Source organism: Lolium perenne, chromosome 4 (genome assembly GCF_019359855.2).
Source record: "Lolium perenne isolate Kyuss_39 chromosome 4, Kyuss_2.0, whole genome shotgun sequence".
Classification (NCBI taxonomy): domain Eukaryota; kingdom Viridiplantae; phylum Streptophyta; class Magnoliopsida; order Poales; family Poaceae; genus Lolium; species Lolium perenne.
The window spans coordinates 73,105,938-73,123,630 of NC_067247.2; the positions used below are offsets into that span (position 1 = coordinate 73,105,938).

The 17,693-nt window shown below is 45.0% G+C and overlaps 1 protein-coding gene and 1 long non-coding RNA gene across 3 annotated transcripts; both read right to left on the reverse strand.

Annotated features, from left to right (window-relative positions):
- Positions 1-9,642: 9,642 nt before the first annotated feature.
- LOC127293664 (uncharacterized) lies at positions 9,643-11,719 on the reverse strand. 2 transcript variants are annotated; one of them, XR_011744356.1, is made up of 4 exons: positions 11,590-11,719; positions 10,735-10,870; positions 10,415-10,512; positions 9,643-9,960 (listed from the first exon to the last, which is right to left on the reverse strand). It is a non-coding gene; the product is annotated as an uncharacterized lncRNA (long non-coding RNA). The 2 variants fall into 2 exon arrangements; XR_011744355.1 differs by having other exon boundaries at positions 9,643-9,980.
- A 111-nt stretch (positions 11,720-11,830) lies between these two features.
- On the reverse strand, positions 11,831-12,616 carry LOC139829940 (uncharacterized). Its single transcript, XM_071829019.1, has one exon. It carries the CDS (start codon positions 12,614-12,616, stop codon positions 11,831-11,833), a length of 786 nt encoding a protein of 261 aa, XP_071685120.1.
- Between the last annotated feature and the right edge of the window lie 5,077 nt (positions 12,617-17,693).

Here is a 17,693-nt window from a genome sequence, read left to right on the forward strand (position 1 = left end):
ACTTAAAGCCCCCGTCGCGAAAACCCCAGTACCGAGAGCCACGATACGGAAAACCTTCCAGAGACGCCGCCGCTGCGAATCCCATCTCGGGGGATTCAGGAGATCGCCTCCGGCACCCTGCCGGAGAGGGGATTCATCTCCCGGAGGACTCTTCATCGCCATGATCGCCTCCGGAGTGATGAGTGAGTAGTTCACCCCTGGACCATGGGTCCATAGCAGTAGCTAGATGGTCGTCTTCTCCTTGTTGTGCTTCATTGTTGGATCTTGTGAGCTGCCTAACATGATCAAGATCATCTATCTGTAATACTATATGTTGTGTTTGTCGTTATCCGATGGATAGAGAATACTATGTTATGGTGATTATCAATCTATTGTTTATGTGTTGTTTATGATCTTGCATGCTCTCCGTTATTAGTAGAGGCTCTGGCCAAGTTTTTACTCTTAACTCCTAGAGGGGGTATTTATGCTCGATAGTGGGTTCATGCCTTCATTGACACCTGGGACAGTGACAGAAAGTTCTAAGGTTGTGATGTGCTGTTGCCACTAGGGATAAAACATTGATTCTATGTCTAAGGATGTAGTTGTCGATTACATTACGCACCATACTTAATGCAATTGTCTATTGCTTAGCAACTTAATACTGAATGGGGTTCGGATGATAACCTGAAGGTGGACTTTTTAGGCATAGATGCAGTTGGATGGCGGTCTATGTACTTTGTCGTAATGCCCAATTAAATCTCACTATATTTATCATATCATGTACATGCATTGTTATGCCCTTCTCTATTTGTCAATTGCCCGACTGTAATTTGTTCACCCAACATGCTTTTATCTTATGGGAGAGACACCTCTAGTGAACTGTGGACCCCGGTCCTATTCTTTACATAGCATACAATCTACTGCAATTGTGTTTTACTATTTTCTTGCAAACAATCATCTTCCACTCGATACGTTTAATCCTTTGTTACAGCAAGCCGGTGAGATTGACAACCTCACTGTTTCGTTGGGGCAAAGTACTTTGGTTTTGTTGTGCAGATTCCACGTTGGCGCCGGAATCCCTGTTGTTGCGCCGCATCACATTTCGCCACCATCAACCTTCAACGTGCTTCTTGACTCCTACTGGTCCGATTAAACCTTGGTTTCTTACTGAGGGAAACTTGCCACTGTGCGCATCATACCTTCCTCTTGGGGTTCCCAACGGACGTGTACATCTACGCGCATCATGATGCTTGTAATCTAGATGTCATTATGCTAGTCAAGTGGGTTTTACTTATGTGATCTCCGGAGACTCCTTGTCCCACGTGTGTAAAGGTGACAGTGTGTGCACCGTGTGGGTCTCTTAGGCTATATTTCACAGAATACTTATTCACTGTTATGAATGGCGTAGTGAAGTGCTTATTTATATCCCTTTATGATTGCAATGTGTTTTGTATCACTATTTATCTATGTGCTACTCATGTGATGTTATTAAAGTAGTCTATTCCTCCTGCATGATGTAATGGTGACAGTGTGTGCATTGTGTAGTTCTTGTCGTAGGTTATGATCATAATCTCTTGTAGGTTATGGAGTTGATTATCGCTATGATAGTATTGATGTGATCTATGCCTCCTTCATAGTGTGATGGTGACAGTGTGCATGCTATGTTAGTACTTGGTTTATTTTGCAAAGATCTATTATGCTCTAAGGTTACTTAAACATGAATATCAAATGTTGTGGAGCTTGTTAACTCCGGCATTGAGGGTTCTTGTAGCCCTACACAATTAGTGGTGTTCATCATCCAACAAGAGTATATGTAGCACAAAGGAAAGAGAACTTATTTATTATGTGATCAATGTTGAGAGTGTCCACTAGCGAAAGTATGATCCCTAGGCCTTGTTTCCACCACAAAGAATTGCTTCCCACGCCAGCAAGCTATTTTCTGGCGCCGCTTGTTTACTGTTTTACTGCATCTTTACTTTCTGCAATATTACCACCATCTATACTACTTGTATTTCACTATCTCTTCGCCGAACTAGTGCACCTATACATCTGACAAGTGTATTAGGTGTGTTGGGGACACAAGAGACTTCTTGCTTTGTGGTTGCAGGGTTGCTTGAGAGGGATATCTTTGACCTCTTCCTCCCTGAGTTCGATAAACCTTGGGTGATCCACTTAAGGGAAAACTTGCTGCTGTTCTACAAACCTCTGCTCTTGGAGGCCCAACACTGTCTACAGGAAAAGAAGCGTGAGTAGACATCAGCATTCAAGGCTAATGGTGAACCAGAGCATCCCAAAGAGTTTTGCCGCAAATTTACAAGTCAAGCAGGAGTTCTTATTAGGGACCATGTACCGATCAGCATTCAAGAGTGGCATAAGCCGAAGAAAGCGGAGAGTGGTGCTAGTTATGTCAACGACACGATGAAACAATTTCTTTGGGACACGCTACTGACAAAGTTCAGCCTACCGGAAGACATGACGGAAGGCCAGAAGAATAAAGTCAAGGAATGGACATGGAAGAAGATGGCCATACAATTCCAGACCTGGAAGAAAAATTTATGGGACAAATATAAGAATGAAGATCCAGTATTCGATGATAATCTAGTGAAGATAAAAGATCACTGACCCGAATTTAAGAGGTATAAGCAATCGTCTACTTTTGTGTCCCGGTCGATCAAAAATACCGAAAATGCTTCAAAGAAGAAACTTCCGCATCATTTGGGGTCAGGTGGCTACAAGAGTGCCATTCCGAAGTGGACAGCGTTTGAAAATAAACTGATGAATGCAGGAATCACTCCACAGACATGGGACTGGCCCGAACGGTCCAAGTTCTGGTTGTTCGCTCATGGGGCAGGGTTGGACCCAAAGACAGGGCTGATCGTTGCGTAGGGAAAATGGAAGGAAAAAATTGAGGAAATCGTACCGAAGCTTGTAACTGCAATTGAACAGGTTCGAAAGGGAGAGTACATTCCCGATAGAGAGAATGACGAGCTGACACTCGCTCTAGGGAATCCTGAACACGTTGGACGGGTACGAGCTCGCCCAGGTCTCACCATGAAGGAAGCGTTCCCGGAGTCCGCTGACACTTATAGAAGCCGTTCGCGAAAGAAGAAGAAGGACGCCGACGAATTAGCAGAATTGAGGAGTAGGGTGGAGGCGCTTGAGAAAAATCAGAGGGCACCTGATCAGCTGATGTTTCTACAGGATCCACAAGCCGATGCTGCCCCATCTCAGCGAAGAAGCAGTGTCGGTTCCTCGCATCTTGACGGATGTGGAGGAAGCTACCCCATGGATTATGTCACGGAGAAGACAGATTGCGAGCTACATATGTTATTCAGGACCACGTCCGTTAAGGTGGCGGTCGGCTATGTGTACCCAAGTGAAGATGGAGCAATGCACCATCATATGCCCATTCCACCTGGCTGTCTTCGTGTCGGGGTGGATGAAGTTGTTCCGGGTTTTGAAACAGTGGAGCTTGATATTCCTAGAGGTGACGATGAGAGGACACTGGCTGATGTCAAGCACGGTTTTGCCCTATGGCCGAAGAAGTACATCGTCCTTTTGCGAAGGCCACCGACTCCTACACATGAGCAGCAAATGCCATCGACTCCTCCTGGTAGCAGTCCTCGTGAGCAGCCAAGTCCACACCTACCTGAGAGGGACCCCAGCGTGAGTCCACCATCTCGAGATCCTCCGCGTAAGACAGCGTCCGTTAAGCGGAACGGTACGCCGCATAGGAAGAGATCTAGAAAGGAGAAACCACAGCCGCCCATTGAGAAGTTACCTTGGGAAAAAAGTGTCGAGGAAAACAGGCAAGCCATTGAGGCCGAGGTGAAATTTTTTTTTGCACCAAAAGTGCCAGAGATACCTTTCGAGAAGACACTAGATCCGGTGAAAGTTGTGCGTACCGTTGAGAATCTATATGACCCTGTACCATCGCCGCCATCTGACTATAGGCGTTCTATTGAAAGGTCGTATGACAAGATGATCGAGGCGACAAAACCCGTTCAATCGGGTATCAGGGAGATAAAAGGGATACACCTAGTCTACCAGCTCGGACAACAACCCGTTCAATCGGTAGCCCCTCTCAAGGTGTTTGACGGGAAGCCCGTTCAAAGTTCTCGACAAGACACAACTGATTACGCCTTCGGTGAACGAGCATATCAATTTGTTCAAGGGAAAGATTTGGTCGAGAATCTTAGGAAGCTACCAACATATATGCGTAACTTGCATTCGTGGTACCTTAATGCCTAAAAGGAAGGGATCGAGACTATCATGGTGCGAGTTAGGGAAGAGCACTACTTCCTGTGTGAACGTTGACTTCAACGAGCTTTTCCAGTTATACAATCTCCGGGCCCTCGACAAATCTATCATCAGTTCCTATTGTCTGTAAGTGATTTATTTAATTTGAGAAGTCTTTAGCTCAGCTCATTCATTGTCTGCAGATTATAATCTTTTGTGCGCTATATTATGCAGATCAGAGATGCTCGAATGCAAAAGGGACGAAATCACGGACATTGGGTTCATTGACCCGCACACAATGCATGTTAAAACCATAGAAGATACCCTCTATAACAAGGATACACCGGAGACTTTGCTAAGGTTTTTGAAGCGACAACGTGACAAAAGGCTAATAATTTGGCCTTACAACTTCCAGTGAGTCTTACTGTCTTATAACACATTATATTTTGCTCACCGTATGTCAAAATTTTAATTAATGACTTATATATATGACACTACATATTTAAACATGCGTAGGTTTCACTTTATTCTTCTAGTCATCAATATGCACATTGGAGAAGTTGAAGTCTTTGACTCACTAAGCAAAAAATCGGAACTATACTTGTCTTGTTATTTAATGCTCAAAAGGTAATTTTAATTCTTATCAGTTTGTTTCGTTAATTTTCTGCTATGAACTAATTGATAACTATTTTATGCATTTTCTTTTGTCGGGCAGCGTATGGGAAACTTTCATCAAGGAAGATAAGTCCCATGAATGGACACCGAAGCTGCGATGGCGTGCGAAAGTAAGTAGTACTACCTAGGTCCACACACCTTTAATTATCATACTTGACTATTGTTTGATTGAATTATATTCTTGTAAAGAAATGCCCGCAACAACCAGAAGGGACTGATCTCTGTGGATTCTACGTTTGCGATTACATCCACAGAATTGTCAGCGAGAGAATAAATAATGAAAGAAATAAAGAGGTACGAAAACAATATTCACAAATTTGTTTTCTCATCATAAGTTGTGCTGAGTTTCAGTAATAGTTGTTTCATTGTGGTTTGAATATATATATAAACACACACACATAGCTCATGTATTCATTTGTATCTTATTCTTTTATAGTTGGCAAGAAAGCAGAAAAAGCTCTCAATCGATGACCGCTTCATAGCAATAGGCGAGGAATTGGCGGGATTCTTCCTTCGGGATGTCATACCACCATTCGCAGAGTTCCACTATGAATGAAGATGTACATGTTACATATATAGTTGACTCGAAGAGTACCACTATGCTACATGTAATAGACATATATAAAGTACGCCTCGGAGAGTACCACTACTATGCATGAAGATCGATCTTCATGCATAGTGCTTCTTAATTTGCGATCTTATGCAATTATATGTGTGTTATATTATATGCACCAACTTGCTATGCATCATCTTGATCTTCATGTACTACCTAAACCAAAACGCGTTTCTGGTGCATCGACGCGATATGAAACAAACCGATATCCCTAAACCCCTCCAAAAACCCTAAAACTTCAAATCTCTGCCGCGGCAGAGATTCGTGCAAATTCCCTGCCGCGGGTGGGAACCTTTGGTACCGGTTCGTATTACCAACCGGTACCAAAGCTCCTTGGCCCTGAGCTCTCCTGGTGGCCCACGTGGAGGCCCCTTTTATACCGGTTCGTAAGCAACCGGTACGAAAGGGGGTGGGCCTTTAGTGCCGGATATTTTATACCGGTTGCTCAACCGGTACGAATGCCCCTCTGGAACCGGTATGAATGGACGTTTTTCTACTAGTGTTCTCATATCCTATCAAGACTTATTGGCGTGGAAGACCTTAAAGTCATTATCATGATGCAACTATAACTATACTCGTCATAATTCATACATCTAATACAATAACCATGATTCAATCAAACTTCAAATAAAATAACGGCTCATAATTCATTGGATAAAAATCCTTCACTCTCCGAGGGAAATTAAACAAGCACTAATGCAATCCTTATCAAAATTCGAAACTAAATGCAATTGGAAAGTAATTATGCGAGCTATAAAATATAGATTACAAGGTGTTATAGATCTCCCCCAAGCATGAAATCAAGCCTGGTGGACGTTGCAGCTTCAAGGTGGAGGGGTGACGTTGGAGACAACTGCACGGAGCTTCCTATTCGACTCCTCCAAAGCAGATATGCGACGGGGAGCTTTCTGCAGTTTAAAACGCGTAGAGTTCATTGCATTAATTATTACTTCCACAACTTCATTGAGCTCCTTCTTGTTATCCAGGTCCAGGAGGCGCCGGCGCACGATTTCCCGATGGAAGAGTTCATTCTTCTGCTGCTTCTCCAGCAGGCTAATGCATTGTTTAGTCCTCATGAGCGGCTTGATTGGTGGAGCGGGTTCATTAGTGAGTTTGAGGTCCCACTCCTCCATTGGATTGACGTTGATGCGGGCGTTCAGCGTCACCTTCGTTGTTGTGGAAGTGTGAGCGGTGGTCTCCTCATAAGTTCCTGCATCAACAACATTATGCTTACGTTTTGGTGATGCGTAGTTGGCGGCGATGAGCTTCAGGGACTCCACAGGCCCCTTTCCGTGAGGCTTCTTAGCCTCCTCCTCGTCTTCTGGCGTCACCATGGCAAAGTACTCCGTCTTTTTTCCAGCCACGTGGAGCTTGATGCATGTAGGGCTCGTAGTCTTCATCGTAGGAGTCCTAAGACTTCGTCCTTCGCGCCCTGATTGGGGGCACCAAAACAGCCTCGATGGTTTGGTCCCCTGCTGTACTGCGTTATACAAAAGGGTGGGGATCCCGAAGGCGATCGATACTAACTTGTTCACGATCTGCTAAACTGCCCCCCCCCCCCCCCCCTATATTCTCTCTCATCTCCACCGACCAGGAGAGGCCAGGAACAACAGGAAGACCATCCTACACGCTGGCGGTATCAGGGCAGTGTCGCTAAAGACATGAGGGGATCAGGAGGATCCCCAGATCGTCCAATTGCTTCACGCCTGTAACAAGCATGCAACAATGACAACTCTAGCTCCTCGTAATGTTCATCACTACCCTATCTGTTTTAATGTGCACTAGGTGTTCTGCATGCTGCAATTTGTGATCCTATAATATGTATAATGTTTTGGTCTAACATCACCCACTGCCAGGCGGACCCATGGAGACAGGGCGCGACACGTGATACATCCGTGACACAGTTCGTACAGACACATTTGCGACGCAAATACGAGCCGTGTTTGCGTTCCTGCAGATAGGCCGACCATTAACGTCACTAGATTTAGATGTGCGCCTTGGCGCACGATCCCGTGAAGTTCATATCAATGTTCTCGGTTATATAGTTTCAGTTGGAAAAAAAAATTGTTAGTGAAGGACAAAACATAAGCATACCTGAAATCTTTCACATATGTGTATGCATGTGAGACAAGTCAGTAAAGAAAGATTTGCATTAGGCACCGCTATGCACACGTCCAATGTCGTAAGGTACATCATGTGCCCCGTCATGTGCCCCGTAAGCAATTCAATTCTAGCTTATAAGTAGTGAGTAGACATACTGATAGGCCACTATTGTATTGCACTAAACACTAAAAGTTAATAGGAAAAAGCTTTTAGAGCAAAGATGCAGACATGCACTCGTTGCACACAAACCATCCTCAATGTACAAACTAATCTAGGAGACACCTAGAGTTTGCTAGATGAGGCATTGTTCTACTCATACTGAAAATGTTTGCTCTTCTTTATATTTTGGTACGGAAGTAGTGCTAAATACTACTCCCTCCGTTCCTTTCTATAGTGCCTATTGTTTTTTGGCACGGAAATTAGCGCGAGCCGTTTTTTTGACACAAAACCCCATAGCGATATCATAGACAAAATAGGAAAGTGAAAACAGATCTCAGAAATACATGATGAGATCGTTTTCCAGATTTTCTGGACTTGATCTGATCGGTGGAAGGGGTTCTTTGCAAAAAAAAACATAGCTTTACTCTTATATTCTGAAACAAATATGAAAAAACAATAGGCATTATAGAAAGGAACGGAGGGAGTATTAGACATACTTTTTACATGATGAAGTCTGAAATACTTCTATGTTTTGCTCACAAACAAGAGAGCAAGCAAGATAGATTGGATTGTTCGTCAGTACTGCTGCTCCTTCCTGCCAACAACTACAAAGCAAGGCAGAAAAGTGAGTACACGGAGCAAGCTAGCACGCTACTCCGCCAAGCAAAGCAAGCACATGCTCGTTGGTTAGAAATATCATCTATTTTAATAATAGATATATTCGCGGAGTGGTGTTTTGGCTCATGAAAGAATTTGTTTTCTTTATTTTGAAATTTTCTTAGATACATTTCAAAATGTCAAAAAATTTGAAACACAAAATTTGCATGTACATTATCACTGTGATACATCCGTACAAACTCGTTTCATGAAAAGCTAACTTGTAATGGACATGTGTAAAAAAGACAAAATTTGGTGGTACTAATAAGGCTTTTCAGAGGATAAATTTAATCTTATCAATATAGACCGCTAAAAGTATTTTTTTTTTGCGAAACTTGACGAACGCATATGTATTGTGAAGATGCATATGTAGAATTTTTTGTAAAAAAATTTCGGCACTTCGAAATATATATTTTTGGTAGAGGGAGCATATACGTGAGAGAGCCGAATTAAATTTCCGATACATTCGATTCTGTAAGAAGTTGGGACGCTTATTTTATTTTTTGAAGAGAGGTAGTAGAAACGATTGAAAATGGGAGAGAGAGAGGAATGAAATAAAAGTCAACGAGAAAGATTAGCAAAATTAGTATTCGGGAGATGTCCACAGGAACGAAAAAAAGGAGCTATGCTCTGTTCACTACATCACGGTAGAGATTTGGGGGCACTTTTAAGTACCCTCAAATGTGAAAAATATGTCCTCAAAACTTTTAAGGGCACATAAAAATGTACCGAATTTACTTGCTACTCGGAAAGTATTAAGGGCACTATAAAAATGTGCCGTCATAGGTATACCTTTTAGGGCACATTATAGACATGCCCCAAAAAAATTTGAGGGCACATTCAAAATATGCCCCGAAAAGTTTTGAGGGCACATCTAAAATGTGCCTCAAAAGTTTAGAGGGCACATAAAAAATGTGCCCCGGAAACTTTTGAGGGCACATCTAAAATGTGCCCCGAAAAGTATAGAGGGCACATGCAAAATGTGCCCCAAAAACTTTTGAGGGCACATCTAAAATGTGCCCCGAAAAGTTTAGAGGGCACATGCAAAATGTGCCCCAAAAACTTTTGAGGGCACATCCAAAATGTGCCTTGAAAATTTAAGGGCACATCCAAAATGTGCCCCCAAAAGTTTAGAGGGCACATCCAAAATGTGCCCCGAAAAGCTATTAGGGCAGATCCAAAATTCAGTTTACAACAATCACAATACATATAATCTGTAGCTACACAACCTCGGTACACATATCATTTCAAATGTCAGTCTGAAATTAAGCTAGCTTCAAAGGCCGGTATATATCGAATACATAAAATATGTGCCGGTTACAATAGTGCAAACGAATAAAAAACAAAGTCCAAGAATTACTTGCTCTAGAAGATTCGAACAGTTCAAGCACATATAATACTGGTACAAACCCAACAAGGTACATATGGAAATACTTCATTGGTGGATATAGGACTGTGTATGAGGCCTTTGATGGGAGAATCAGAGCACCACTCTCGTGACCATGCAGAAGCAATTAAAACTGAACCACCCACATCTGTCATAGGATTTTGAGCTCTGTTGTAAGAACCGAAAAAGTGCTCATAAGCAAGACTCAAAATAATTGATAAGAAGATGGCACAAGAATGGCAGAAAAAGTCCAATGGTATATGATCTGCAATTGTGAACACCTTCCCAGGTTACTCTCAACTACAAAGGAGGTAATAAATATATATATAACAAAAGAACAAGTAGTTTCTTTGACTCAATGAATCACCTTAAGCAAACTAATAAAATATGCGTCAATAAGGTTGATAACTAGCAAGTATACTGAGAATATAGTGGCCTAGAGTTGATAATACACAATTCTAGGTGCAAGAAAATGAAGCAAAGCATGTCATGCTACTGCACAGTTAATGTTACCTTCCTTAAGGGAAATACCAAGTGTTATTGTTAAGAAAAATTACTGCAGTAAGGAATAAATCTACACAGAAATAAAGGTGACAGTTCACCTGATTCCAGAGTATGGTACTCTCGAGCTCCTCAATTAACCAGATTCTCCAGTCTGGGAAAAGCATCCTTCTCTTCAGCTATATCTTCCTTTTATTTGCTATATCATTCACAAACATGCTAGATCAGTTAACCATGGCTAACAAGGCATTAATTAGAACACTTAGGAAATACCAAATCATCTCTAGCACTAACAAAATCTCTCTAAACCGAAGCAAAATCAGAAGGGCCACAGATCATGTTCAGTGAGACAATAAATCGAAGGAAAATAAACACAGTTTCTAATTCGTAATATAGTTCCAGAAATCAAGCAACTAAATACCTGAGAAGAAACTCAAGTTCCCGTTTGGTTGCATCCAATAGAGCATCCCGAATACCATCCATGAAGGCAAACCACTGTTTGGTTGCTTGGAATATAGTTGGTTCTTTCAATCTCCAGTCATAAGGGTACTTGTGTTCTGACAACCAAAGGCCACAATGGGCAGACAAACTTTTAAATAAAGTTGTTATTGTGAAGTTACTCACTGTAAGTATCTTCTAATATAAGGATGGAAACCTTCACAACTCATTTGGACTCTAGAACTAACTGAAAGAAGTCAAACTTGCGGTGAAAGAAGAAAATTCACTCAAGGGAGACCTCTACAATTTTATCTCACCTGCAATCACTCAAGGGATGGTCACTATTGACTACATGATATGTAGCAATAGCTTTAAATCAATGGGGAAATGTTGATTTCAGGAAGGAAGATGACAACAATAAATATCAGATATTTCCATACAGGCATAGCCAGCAATATGAAGTTGGTGCCATTTGCAAAATCGATACTCATCGATAAACAAAAGATGCAAAACATCAGCAGTATATAAGGTCAGGCCAGACGATTGGTGTAAGCTAAAATAAATCTCTACGTGAAAATAAAAGCCTTAGAAAATGTAAGAGAACAAGAGAAAATAGTTTTAAACTTCAGTGGCCAATTTAGCAGTCCAGTGGAGATAAAAAAAATATCTATGTACTGAGCCAACAAATGGTGCCGTGTGCTAACACGAAATATGAGTACAAGCTAAATGACCAGGACATCATTTAATTACCTTAGGTGTACTGTATGAACACAGTTGACAGAGCAAACAATTGACATAGTACAGTGGAGTAACGGGGTTGTAGAGATAGTGGGATTACCTTGGCAGTCCAGCACTTAGCCTCCGCATTGTGGATGGCTTCCACAAGGCCGGTGTAGTTCCAGTTCTTAATGACATTGTAAGGTCCATCATGGATCTCCACCTTGATGCTGCATTTGGAATTCATACCTGAAGTATACACACAACGGCAATCACAACCAAGGCAAACAAAAATATGACAGAATTACAACTGTACTGAGTGAGAATCCAAGAGTGCTCACCTATACCACTAGTATACTCACCTATACTAGTTCAGCGAGCATAAAGCGTATCGACCGATCGAGGTGATGTCTAAATGGAAGGGCAATTGAGTAATCTAGGAGCAGTACGAAAGTATTAGTAAATGGTTGGGAAAGGCAGGGGCAGAATGGGGAATGAATGAATCGGCCTCTTACATCGAGCTTCTGCTGCACGGCGCGCGGCCGCTTCCTGGGCCGCCGCCGCGGCCGGCCGCCCGTCAGCGCGTAGATGTCCTCCTCGATCTCCTCGGGGGCCAGGGAGACGGAGAACGGCGCGCGCTTGCGGCGCCTTGACGGGGACGGGGTCGAGGCCGGCCACGACGTCAGAGCAGCGGGACGCCGCCGCGTGCGCTCCCGTAGCTTCCACGGCTTCTCCGCCACCTCCGCTTGCTGCGGCTGCTGCTCCGGGTCCGGCTCCTGCGCGGGAGGCGGCGCCATGGTCTCTGGCTCGGCCTCCGGCTCCGGCTTCTTCGGCGTGGGCGTGGGCGGGGGCAAAGGCGGGCTTGGCTGGGGCGCGCGGAGACGGTCCGCGGCGTCCCGCAGGTGGCCCACGAGCTTGCCCCGGAGATCCTCGGTCCCGCCGCCGCCGCTGCTCCTGCGGTGGGACTCGGACGAGGAGCGGCGCCGATCGCGGGCGGCGGAGGCCCCCACCGAAGAGGACTCTTGAACGGTTTGGTGGGCGGGCGCGCGGACGCGGTGCGCTCGAGGCGGCTGCTGCGGCTGGCGCGCCCACGGCTCGAGGTGGTGCGCGGGCGGCGGCTTGGCCCTCGGATCTGCCGTCGCCGCCATGCCCGCTGCCTCTCCTGGGTCGCGAGGGGAGGTGGGAGAAAGGCAGCGAGGAGGAGGATGTTTTGAGGCTGAGAGACGGGTCTCCCTCGTGGTTTTGTTACGGTAAGCGACGCAAACTGGTGCTGCCGTTTTCCGTGGGCAGCCTCGTCATTCACTCATTCTCCCGCCGGGCCCGCCGTCGTACGCATATCCTGGTCGCTGATCCGTGGGCCCGAACTACGTGCAGACACACCTTGTCAGTGAGAAAACCTGGAGCGCGCGAGGTCTCCGATGGAAAAGGACGCTGGACGGGGGCGAGTTCCGTTATATCCTCTGCCACCACCAAACCGAGGAAGACGCTGGCTGGCGTGCGGATGTGGCGACGTCCGTGACGGCGAGAGGGCCCACCAGAGGAGCAGAGGGCCCACCAGAGGAGCTGAGGTTTTCACCCCAAGACCACCTGACATGCGCGACGACAAGAGATGTAGCTCACGAAGATGCCTTCAAGAAGGAGAACGGCACCCACGGGTACCGCCGTCATTGGCACCTACTCAGAATAGGTGCAAAGCTTTCGCCTGGCATGCCATCTCCGCCATGGAGCCCCGCTTGAAGCTCGGGTAGAAGGAGCGCAACCAACATAGCATGGGACCTTGCCGCCGATCACCCGACACACACACCCGACGCAGCAGCCAGAAGCAGCACCTCACTCCGCAGCCAAAAGCTGCCGGAGCGCCAGATTTGGACGGGAGCCGTCGAATATTCGGTCACCAGCCGCCACGCCGTCGAGGAACCGCGCCATGGGCCCGTAGAAGCCCAGATCGGCCCTGCCCGCAACGACCCCCGCGCCTCCTCCGCGCCAAGGACCTCTCAGGCCGCCAGCGCGCTTGCGCAGAACCAAGCCAGACCAGCGCCCTCAACAATCACCGGTCGCGACCGCTGCAACCCGAGGCCGTGACCCTCGGCGCCCGCTCTGAAGCCATCCGCTCGTTTGAGCGCGAAGGACCCGCCCCCCAACGCCGCTGAGCGCTCGCGCCCTCAACCGCACCGGCGCCGCTGAGCGCGGCCGGCGGCCAGCGCGAGCGGAGCCCCGCGCCGCCCCGCGCCAAAGCCGCGCCGGCCCGCGCCGCCGGTCGACGAATCTGCCCCGCGCAGCCCGCCTATGGAGCGGGGAAAGGAGATCCCGCCGCCGCCCACGCCGCGCGAGCTTTGCCCGGCGATGCTTGCCGGGGGCGGTGGGGGATAGGGTTGGAGGCGGAGCTTCTGCTGGCGGCTGGGGTTAGCACCCAGGTCGCCCGCGGGGAGCGACCGAGGCCAATGCCCAACTGTTACTGTCTCTCGAAAAGAAAAACTGCATCCATCTGTCTAGCATACACCGCAATATCTAAACCCCAAATATGTTGATGGAGGGCAACCCATCAGGATGGGACTGGGCCGGGTTAACCCGCCAGGTCACTGACCCGACCCAAAAACTTATGGCCAATGGGCCAGGTGGGTTGGCCCTGAACGAAATTTGGGTCAACGGAGCCGGCCTCGAGTGACCCCTTGGGCCAGCAGGGCCAACCCGCGACTTAGGTAGTTCCGTGTCTACAAGCAAATTAGGCTTTATTTAGTCACCGCTCTGCTCATCTATGGTAACTTCCTTCACTACATTTTCCTTTTCAACTGAACTTTTAAAATAGTATGTAGGCTGTTCCAATTCAGGGAGTAAGTTCATGAGTTTGCAATGTCAAAAAATTGGATGTTGGCACAGTGCTCCTGGAAAACTTATGATTTGTACTTTGAGAAAACTGCCACAAGGACAACAATTTATGGACCATACTGAAGGTCCATGGTCAGGACTTATGACATCCAAGTTGGCGATGAGGTATCTTTCAACTATGATGAATAAGATGACATACATGATGTCACTGTGTACCACCATGGGGACAATGGCAAGAAAAGGAAATTATTAGTTGGAGATCCAGGTATGAATATGATGGACTTGTCTTATTATCATATTCTCTTGTAGGACTGACATGCATGTCAACTGTAGTGGATTGATATTTTGCAATTTTCATTGGTTGAGCAGTGGTTAATGATGTGGATCTTCATATTAGAAGTGCACTTCACAAGACTGTTTTCTCAAACATCAATGCAATCACAGAGCAGCAGATGGCAGCCATTACTTTTGCCATCTTGAAAGAAGTTTATGTGCATACTAGAAGAGAACTTGAGGATGATGAATTATATTGCAGTGTAGACAATCTGAAGTTCTTTGTGCACATTTACAATGATGAAAATGTGCACTTTGATGCCCTGGTTAGTTATGAAATTCTTGCACTTTGATGTCCCTGTTAGTTCACATAGTATTTCTAAATTATTTGTGTAGCATAAGATACTGCATTCATGTTCTGACTTGGTTAACATGTATTTGTCAGTACCTGAATCCAGAGTACTTCAACGATGTGCACTGCCCTGTGAATGGATGTACACATGTGGAGGAGGGTCCTTAACCAACCAGAGGTAGCCTGATACCACATTGAAGGAGATGACCACATTGCAATTACTGTAGGGTGGAACCATTTCAGGGAAGAATCCAACATTGTGGAAGGCTCTCTACTTGTGATGAAGGCAGTTCCAACCTATGAAGCCATTGGACTTGACTCTGTCGAGATGATGAACCCATGAAGCAAGTAATGAAGACATTATGTACTGTTTTTGCAAGTTAGTTAAGACTAGTTTTCATATTCGAGTTGCTAGTAAGTACTTTTGATTGTAGTGCCTAAGTTTGTTATGTAATATATAAGTAGAATCTGGTCTGTAATAGTAAGTACTCCATCTGTGTGATGTAGTAGTAAGTATTCCATCTGTGTGATGTAATTTATTAGTAATCTGAACTTGGTCTGTAATAGATTTAAGTAGTTCATGCTCTAAACTTGGTGTATAACTATTAATCTGTGTTTCCTCTATTGGTGCTTTGTTGTTTTCGGGGCACATCACAAATGTGCCCTCATATGTATTAGGGGCACATGGATTTGTGCCCTCATAGCTATATCTATTAAGGCACATTGGATATGTGCCCTTATAGGTATACCTATGAGGGCACATAGGATATATGCCCCGAAAACTATTTACGGCACATGGATTTGTGCCCTAATAGGTCATACCATTTAGGGCACATCTAAATATGCCCTAAAAGGTACTCCCTCCGTTTCAATCTATAATGCCTATAGATTTTCTGCATTTGTTTCATAATATAAGAGTAGATCTGCGTTTATTTGCAAAGAACCCCTTCCACCGATCATCTGAATAGCAGAAAATAAGGAAACCGATCTGATCCCGTGCATAAAATCTGGGAACTGATTTATGGTACATCCTCCTATAGGCATTATAGATTGAAAATAAGGAGGTTTTGTGTTAAAAAATGACTTGCGCTAATTACCGTGCAGAAAATCTATAGGCATTATAAATTGAAACGGAGGGAGTATATTTTTGAGGGCACATCCAAAATGTGCCATAATTGGTATGTCCTATAAGGACACTTAAAATATGTGCCATAATTGGTAACTTTTCAGGACACATAGAAAATGTGCCCCTAAGAATGTGCCCTGAAATGCCTACCGTGGTGTAGTGGTTCGTCTGGGCGTGGCATCAGAGTTTGGTCGTTTGTCGAGATGCAGCACATCGCGAACATTCTGGTCGTCGTCTAGGTGGCGGTGAGGCGGCTAACAGGCCACGCTCCTACATCCTGAGCAGGCGGCTGAACGGCTGGTCGTGGAGCGCCCGCACGTCGGACCAGCCGACGGTGTTAGGGCTGTTGTCCCAGCGAGGAGCTGCTTCGACAAAGCAGTAGGGCTTCGACGACGGGGCGACCGGCGACGCCGTAGCTTGGCTGCTGGCCAAAGAAAAGCTAGCCTCAGGGAGAGCTCTACTTGCCGGCCACCCTAGGTAGACATGTTCTACCTATAGGAAGCCGCTAGCGCCCGCTCGTGCAGCAAGGGACAGTAAGGGAGAACTGGGCCGTGGCGATTGGAGGAAGGAAGAAGGTGAGAGAAAGGAGCGGGCAAAGGTGGGTGTGATTAATCAGCATGATTCCCTTTCTTGAGTCTATCTCACTGGCAGTTAAATTATTTCGTATGTTTTATCTGGATTGGCTAGCCAATTCTGTATTCCTTTTTATTAATCAAAGAAGAACATCGCATCAATTTGAGTCTAATGTTTTTAGTTCCTGAGATATACTGAGATCTGAATTCTTCTTTGTCAATTAAATAAGGAACGTTTGCGTCAATTTGAATCATATATTTAGTTCTGCAAGCAAACTGAAGCTTCATTCTTTCAGATAGGATATGAATCAAGATCAACTGGTCGGTTGTAAGTGGCCACGGTATGGCATTGGAGGTGAATTGAGCTGACACACTACCAGTAGGTATGTTCTTCTTTATTGAACTGATAAAGGTGAGCTTCATTTACATAAATCAACCAGTTGTGTCGATCAGCTCTGAACTTTTTTACTGAGCTAAAGGAAATAAATATGATGTCCTTAATTTTACTTTCCGCTTGCTTGGTATAATTAGCTCTCTCAGAAAAAGAAATTATTCTCTTTGTATGAATAAGCTAAAACTGAAAATGTAAATGTACAGACTAAAGACACAGAAAATATATAACCTTTCATTAAATTGTTCGGTTATAACCGTCAGAAGTGACACAAAGACCGGTTGAAATAAAGGATAGCTTCCAGCACACTCATTGCATCTACAAAAAAAAAGTATATAAAGGAGACCATCGACCATACCACAATATAGGACCAGCTAGGAATAGTGAACATACATAAACATAGCAGCAATGTGATCTATTTGCTACCTAAATTGCCGATGGTAGCTCAAGCACGGGACACTTGTTGTTGGCATCCGTAGACACCTAGAGTTTTCATGTTCCTGCAATGAACTTTAGATAATCAGCCCTTATTTTGTGCACACAAATGGGTAATTTATAAGACTCTCCGCAAAAGCACCTACGTAGAAAGCACAACATCTGAGATTGCATCGACATTTTATTACAGTCCATGCCTAGAAACGACGACGCTACAACTGAGCTATTTATTAGTCATGTAAAGTGCATA

Bases quoted from the DNA above. Each gene is read 5' to 3' on its own strand.
- LOC139829940 (XM_071829019.1), bottom strand. From the start codon at position 12,616: ATGGCGGCGACGGCAGATCCGAGGGCCAAGCCGCCGCCCGCGCACCAC.